This window comes from Colletotrichum truncatum (genome assembly GCF_014235925.2).
Source record: "Colletotrichum truncatum strain CMES1059 chromosome Unknown Contig_0004, whole genome shotgun sequence".
Lineage (NCBI taxonomy): Eukaryota > Fungi > Ascomycota > Sordariomycetes > Glomerellales > Glomerellaceae > Colletotrichum > Colletotrichum truncatum.
The window spans coordinates 1751577-1759709 of record NW_027222401.1 but is presented as its reverse complement, the minus strand read 5'-3'; the positions used below and the strand labels follow the sequence as shown (position 1 = coordinate 1759709).

General features: G+C 52.6%; 1 protein-coding gene across 1 annotated transcript; it reads right to left on the bottom strand.

Annotated features, from left to right (window-relative positions):
• Window positions 1-5712: 5712 nt before the first annotated feature.
• CTRU02_207280 (ATP-dependent rna helicase sub2) lies at window positions 5713-7670 on the bottom strand (the record flags this gene model as incomplete). The annotated part of the gene is made up of 4 exons (XM_036719331.1): window positions 5713-5761; window positions 5818-6436; window positions 6490-6900; window positions 7445-7670. The coding sequence occupies 4 exons, from the start codon at window positions 7668-7670 to the stop codon at window positions 5713-5715; spliced, it is 1305 nt and encodes a 434-aa protein (XP_036589038.1).
• Between the last annotated feature and the right edge of the window lie 463 nt (window positions 7671-8133).

Here is an 8133-nt window from a genome sequence, read left to right as displayed (position 1 = left end):
TTGGCCTGCATTGCAATATCATCCAGCAGTGCCAGCTTATGGATACGCCTAGCGGACTCTGTCTGTTGCTTAGCTTCCGACCCATAATCACCTCCGGCCAATAAGCAATCGCCTGTAGCCAACTGATGACCATGATGACTCAACTCTCAGCTCGCCTCGAGCCTAAGAGTGAGCGCGGGCCACACGATAGCGGCAAGGCGATAACAAACAAGGAGACCGAAGTCCGTCGTCATGGTTGCAACCTGGAAGTTGGCCTTCGGCAACTGTCTGTCAAACATTGTAGCTTTCAAGATGATGGACAAAATGGTCCGTAGTTCTTCGGACTCGCTCCAGTATTCCGGCACCTACGATGGAGATGGGGCATGATGAAAGGCCGTGCTTGAGTACCGATGTTTATTGAAGGCATTAAATTGCAGCCGAGACCCAACAAAAAAGGACGGGAAGAAGCAAGAAGCCGCGACCGCCATTTACCGCGCGGCTGACTTGCGCGACTCAGCTACCCAGCCGCAAAAGGATATCGATTGTGCCATGAACGGGTAATCAAGGAATCATTATCGCGCAGCACGCTTGAAAATCTCAGCTATGCTTGAAGGAAAATTTTCCGTCACTTTCAACACGAACCACAGTCCGCAGATGGTGTGAGGGCGATACACCAAAGGGGTGGCCGAGACCATTTTAGCAGCCTATTGGGAAGAATCGGCAGTTCCAGACCAACAAGGGGCACCGGGCCCTCCAAAAGGCATGCTTCGAGAAGATTGTTCACTTCTAGCTTGAGCGGTGCCCGTATGGGACGATGATCCCCCTCACGGGAAATGGGTTCGGTTTCAGCACTGCCCGAGAGTCTATCCGAGCGAAGCACAGGAAAGCCTCTTACAGTGCCTGACTAAGATAAGACCCAGAGGGCCCTCAATTTCCAGTGCCAGTACACGTACAGTGTAAGATCACCTGCACCTGCCCGTGGTCCACCTTCCTAGACAGCGAAATGTGTCTTCTTGTGAGCAAAAAGTGACCTGATATCCGATAAATCACCGGCACGCGGTCGATCCACGGATGCATCGAGCATTTAGGATAGTGGGGAGATGGATATGCCAATACTAAGAGTACTCCACGAAAGGGTTGGCTCTCAAATCGATGGGATGCCATTCGTCGATGCCAATACAGTGTCTGATTGCGGGTGTGGGGGAAGAACGATTGCTCCTTTGAACAAGACTCGCAAGGAACCGGTAACTTTTTCGATCGTCTTTGTCAAGGGACGCGGCGAATAAGCCACGATTGGGGTGACGTTAGTGTGGACTAAGTGGTGGCGGACGGCAACCCCTCACTTTGCCTTCATCCGGGCCATTTCCATAAGCAAGGCGAAAGGCTCTTTGCGCTCGAGACAAGGCAAACCACACGACACGTTCCTGTAAGCCAAGATAGTGAGTGGGAGGGTGGCCTGCCTCCCCGGAAGCGTCGGTCATCAAGATCGTCTTTGCGGTAACGAAAGGCAAACCAGTGTACAGTAATCAGTTTAGCGCCTTGCCCCCTCAGCCTTTCTCTGGAAATACTAGGCAATGTTATCGAAGCCTGCTTGACAGCGCTGTAAGTTAGCAGCGTTTGGCGTCCAGCTGGGCTGTGGCCAGCGAAACTTGACAGCGGCTCTTGTTCAGCTGGCTATTCAGCCTTGAACCAATCTTTACGTCTCCAAATCCGGGGTTAAAGAGGCCAACCGCCAACATCGTTGTCATGCAGCGAAGCCTGGACTGAAGTGATGGGTTCTCGGAGGCCCTTCCGGGGCAACAATTCCCTAGCCTGGCTAACTTCTCTTATCCACTTTTCCATCTTCCCACAACGCGAGGGATCACCAAGGCCCCTACAGAGGAGGGTCCAAGGCCCCTACAGAGGAGGGTCCTTGGCCCCTCCACCCTCTCCAATCCTGCTGCAGGCAGCAGCATGGATTGGATGTCATCAACCGATGGCCCACCTGCGAACTCCCCCCCAAGCTTGACCATTGAAGCACCATCACCAAGGGAACAAGAAGAGGCAGCACGCTTGTTTGGTTGGTTGCTTCGCTCTACACTACAACAACCACTCAGCTTGCTTGTCAAGACCAGCCCCCCAGCGTTCGTCCAGCCTGCCTGTTCAGTTCTTCACGCGCAGGCAGCTGAACAGTAGCCTTGCATGAGTCCTCGGCGTGAATACCATCTCGTTCCAGATTTTTCCCGCTAACAGGCCCTAGCCGAAGAGAATCCCAGGAACGTCAAGAACCCTTGAAGTTGTCATGGGTTCGTTTTGCCCAGCCCAATCGCAAAGTGATCAAAGTTCTCTCGCGGCATCCATCGGTCTACTCGCAGGGTCTTTTTTTTTAATCCCCTTCAAGGTGGAACCATCTTCGATGTCATTCACGATACGCGCCCCTAGTCCGGACATGTCACGGTTTGGAACATGCGCACGCAATGAGTTCCTCGCATAGCTAAACCACGCAACGGCGACACGAGTCTCCGCCAAGGCTCTGGAAAAATGCCGAGGTTGTGGGCTTGAAAAAAAGTCACCGCCGGTCATGTTATCTATCTAAAATCGGGGTATCTCTTGTGATGACTCTTTAGAAAATCACCCCTATCTGCCACTATCTGGATATTGATAGACGACAGTAGATTATCTGTCACCTGGCTCTTGACGCGAAGTGGATGGGATGGGGAACTCGATGCAACGCTTGCCCGCTTTACGCCATCCCGATATCGCCCGCGTGACAGTTTGTTCAGCCCTGCTCCAAGTTCGTGCACGACTCAGTCAGGGGTTCTTCTCTATGTGGCCTTTTCTAGGAAATTTCCAGGGTCTTCTGTAATTAACTAGGTATTGCACGATTCGTCGGCGAAGGCCGCAGCAAACTGCGACTGCGGTCGGGCCTTCAGCCTCGATGTCTGCCCCTCAGTGGTGTGTGGCTGTGTTTGTTGGCTACGAAGACAGGGTGCAGAGTGAACACATGAAGCCAGAGAGAAGTACACGGTAGAAACCGTTTGAGGGGAAGGGTAAGAAGAGCACGCTGTAGAATAAAGAAAGCCCCGTAATTATTCGTCTGGATACCGATAACGAGCGCGAGCTCCTGCTGCCCGACACGCTGCATACGTATTGGAAGTGTATAGAGGCAGGCATAGGAGCAGGCTATGCAAACATCTTACGTAGTAGAGACAAGCGCGGCAGGCTGACAGACGGACAGGGGCGTAGCTGAACAGGCACAACCCCGCGATCTGAAATCAGACAGCCCGCGTCACGTTAGGCTGAAGAGTTGGAATAATTCAAAGTTGGCTTGGAGCCAAGAGGTAGGCAGTTAGGCAGATGAGCAGGTAGGCAGAACGTCCAACCCCAGGCCGGGGTGGTCTCTACGAACAGGCTACGACGCCGCATCACTCTTGGCCAAGAAATTTAAATATTTGATTTGGTTTGAAGGGAATAAGGTCAAGACTCAGAAACAGGCAGAAGACTAGTTTGACAAGGAGATGGCCCTACCGTGACACCCTGCTTCGAGGGCACCATCCTGCTAAGCCGGGCAATATGGATTGCGTAGTTCACAAGATGTCAGCCGAAAACTAAGAGTCACAACTGGCAGCCTTGCAGTGTTGTTGGCCTTGCGATGAACAAACACCCAGACACCGAAGTCACGAGGCTACCTACTCCGCTCGTCCTCAGCCACCTAGCATTACAAGGATATTGTTGGCAGAGTAAACAGCGAGAAAGGGAAGTCTCCGGTAAACCATTACAAGACCCAAAAACATGGGGCTAGAGGATTGTGATGGCGAGCTTCCATGGTTACTTTTACGCCTGCCTGCTTAGACAACTAACCCTTTGGGGGAGTACTGAGGCCACCGCTGACCACGACCAGCTCACGATCTTTCGAGTATGTGAGGCCAACCACCGGGCGGGATAGCCATGCATACTATTACCAAAAGCGTTCCAACACACATTTGAAATCACATTCAGGTCGGGGAGGCAAATCGGGAAAACTACAAACTATCGAGACCCGATGACGAGTCTACCACTCAGCTGACGAGGGAAGAGAGGGGGGGGCAAACAGCGGAGCGACCGGGTAGAGTCGAACTGGGCCTCTCTGCCTCGATTTACTCGTCATGTTCTTCGGAGGAAAGGGGGAGGCGGGAGTGTTCCAACGGAGTCACGATAGATGTGATGACTCGCCGGCCTTTGTCATAGTAATTGATTCCATGTCCGGAGGGGCTAGCGACGGCAAAGGCAGCGAGCGGGTGTAAGACGCGACGTCTTGTGAAGGGGGGGGGGGGGGGGGGGGGGGTAGGTGGACCTCAACCTGACGGCCTGGCGTGAGTCAACTGGCGACGACCGGAACGAGGTATCGCCAGATTCCCTTGCCGCCTCGGATAGTCTCACGGCTTCTGGCGTGCCTTCTTGTCTGTTCGGGCTGGGAGATGGGCCCTGCCCCAGCCGTCGACGTGTAATCCGAGCGGTACAATTGCTGCAGCTTATGTAGAATGATGGTGGCTTATCCGGCCCCGAGAGATTCAGTAGGATATTGAGGGATCTTGGAAGTGTGCAGGAAGCGTGAATAGGTTTTGTGATATTCGTTGCAGAAAACCAGGCCAGTTCGAGACACGCTCGTTGTCCCTGGCATATCTGTGCTTCATATAGCAGAAGGATGGTGACCACGACTTCAGCCATAAATTCTAATGATCCAAGTTACATAGTGCTCCCGGATATAGCATCTTAGAGACAAAGGCCAGATGCTTCCAATGTTCAAGGAGAAGGGTGTTAATGTCGAGATGTGTTCTTGGTAAAGGTTACTGGACTGGGGAGGAGGAAGTCACCGGCTTCAAATGCTCTTTTTCTTACCCGCTAGGCATTCGTAAAAGCGTTTCTAGATGGCATTCCTCAAGTCTGGTTCTTAAATCTTTTTACATCCAAAGGATAGGTAATATTCGTCAGAGAAGCTACCTCCTCCAACTATCCGCGACGACCAGCGGCTCCATTGTGGCCGCGATGAAGCGATTCAACAGAAACACACACCCCAATATTATGGTATGCAATGACCATAAACACCTTGACGAAGTCACGCAGTCGAAGGAAGCCGTCAGACATAAATGGCAATGACGAAATCGACCACCTCGTCTGCGACATCCTCGACGGGCTAAATCCGAACGATTACGCCAATTTAAAAGGGACAAACAGAAGTGTTATGGCCGACCAGGCGGAGATGAAACAAATTCACATGCGGACTTTCATATTAGCCCGACCCAACGAAGACAATTACGACGTGCTGCTACGTCATCTGGACGCAGACGACGACAGTGAGATCAGAAAGGAGATTGTCATGTCATGAACGGAAGGCATGATAGATGAACTCATGTAAAAGAAGGGAATGGTTGGTTGCTCGGCCCAGTCCCTACCAGACTTTTTACTTTTTGAAAAGACCATGGCAGGGCAATCCCTGACCCAACGTCACATTGCATTTCACAAGTTGTACAAGTCATGGTGTTTGAACGTGGTGATTCAGTCTTGATTCCCGTGTAACTACTCTCTACAAATCGCAAGAGGCCAGTAAAGGCAAACAGACACTTTTCATCTGCACGGAGCAAGCAGCTTCAACTCTTTTTCCATGGCCGCTCATGTTGTGCGTCATCCACGACCAACTTTAGCAAATTCCCGAAACCAGAACCCTTGAAATAAACACACCGACAGAAACCCCTGCCGAATCGTTGCATGGCCTGCTTAAGAAGCCATGTAGGTGCTGGCGTCAATACCCTCCTTGGGGAACTCACTGTGATGTGTTGTTAGCTATGTGAGACTGCGTATCATGATCTGGTTTTGACTTACGGAAGAGCGACCTCGAAGCGCTTCTCGATAGCCTTGAGAACCTCCTGGTCCTGGTCGGTGCTCACGAAGGAGATAGCAAGACCCTTGGTACCGAAACGACCGGCACGACCGACTCTGTGCAGGTAGGAGTCGGCGTCAGCGGGCAAGTCGTAGTTGATGGCCAAGTTGATACGCTCGATATCAATACCTCTGCCGAAGACATCGGTGGCGACGCAGATACGCTTGTTGAACTCCTTGAACTCCTTGTAGCGGCGGATACGCTCCTCTTGGCTGACACCGGAGTGGACGGCGATAGAGGGGAAGTTGCATTCTCTCAGCAACTTGTCCAACTCAGTCGCACGCAGAGTGCTCTTGACGAAGATAATGACCTGGTTGAACTGAAGGTCGTCCAGAAGCTCGTTGAGCTTACGGTTCTTCTCCCGCTCCTCAAGCTTGATGTAGTACTGCTGAAGACCGTGCAGAGTGAGCTTGGTGTCCTCATCGACGTAGTGCTCAGTGGGGTTCTGCATGAACTTCCGGCAGATGGGCTTGATTTCGTCGGACAGGGTAGCCGAGAACATCATGACCTGCTTCTGAGTAGGAGTGGCACGGAAGATCTCCTGGACGTCACGGCGCATGTCTAATACATGTTATTGTGAGGCTCGATAGCGGAAGCTAGATAGTAGTACTTACCAATCTGGTCGAGCATCTTGTCGCACTCGTCAAGAACGAAGATGCGGACGCTACCGAGACGGAGAACCTTGTCGCGAACCAACGCGTTAAGTCGGCCGGGAGTGCCGACAATGATGTGGGGGCAGGTCTCCTTGTTCTTGATCGTCTCAACATCCTTCTGGATGGGGGTACCGCCGTAGAACACGCCGGTCTTGATGTCGGGCATGTACTTGCTGAATCTGTTGTACTCGTTGCGAATCTGGAAGGCAAGCTCACGAGTGTGGCACATAACCAGCACGGAGACCTCGCCCTGGACAGGCTCCACCTGTTGAAGGGTGGTGAGGACGAAGACGGCAGTCTTTCCCAGACCAGACTTGGCCTGGCAAATGATGTCTCCTCCGAGGAGAGCCTGGGGGATACAGGTTTGCTGGACTGTTGGATCGCGGCGATGTTAGAATTGTGTTCAAAGAGCAGAAGCGACGTAAAGGGCGTGCAAAAAGGCCCGTCCATCTGCGCAAAGAAGCCATGTGTTGGATGAAATGTTTCCACGTCCTCCACAACAAAAAAACGCCAATCGATCAAAACTGATGATGGCTGGGCATAGCACGAGTCGCGGCGCGGATAGCGCAGATGTAGCCGTTACAGCTCGCGACCGTGGTATAGGAACAGTCGGGGCCCAAGAGACAAAGCTCTCGTAGCGCCACTTCGACTAAAGTTTACTCGAGAACACCGCAGTGTTCGCGCGGTAAGAGGGGTGCTGTCACGCGTTCCCCTCACTAACCGCCATAGTAATCCACCTTTCACCGGTGGATCGTCGAGCATTGCCCGTACAAAAATGGATATCCAGCTGACTCCCGTCTTTCGGTAGCTTCCTCGATGGCGATTTCGATGGCTTTTTGGACTTGCGAGATGGACGGACGCTTGCTGACAGGGGAGGGGATGATGATGGGTTAGGGTATATAAACTCAGGACTGACCCTCCGAAGGATGCTCGAAACCGCAATCGCCAATAGCGCGCAGAAGCTCGGGCTTCAAGAGGAAGTCGCGGAAACCAGTCGAGTGAATGCCGACATAACTGCCCTTCTTGTCGACGTTGTTACCGGCGCCGGCGGCATCGGCCTTCTTTCCGTTAGAGGCGGCCGCGGTCTCGTTGGTCTGAAGCTCCTCGTCGGAGTAGTCGATGAGATCCTCCTCAGCAGACATGTTGTCGATTACTGGTGGTGACGTTGCTAGTGATTATCTTAAGAAACTGGCCGAGCAGGTTCTGGTGAGAAGATACCCCAAGGCTGGCGATGTAAGCTGTTGAGGTCGACAGGGAACAGCACGGTTGCTGTTCGCGTGGGAAGTGGGAAGGGAACAAAAAGTCGGAAAGGTCTAGGTTGGGTCTTGGGAAAAAAAGAAAAAAACGCGTTGCCGTGTCAAAAGTCCGTGGCAGGCGAGAGATTAAATGCAGATGGCAATTGGGGGCGTAAGGTTGGAAGGCGGAATGGGAGGCGCCGTAGTTGAGGTGGAAGATCCAAGAAGACGTGGAAGCGAAGGTGAGGCGGGCACCGAAGGTCAAAAGCTTTCGCATGAGAGGCTGAGTCCAGCAACGTCATGTGACTGGGACCCGCTTATCCAAGACAGTGCGCCGCTGACTCCTCTACACAGTAACTTTAACCTTTAC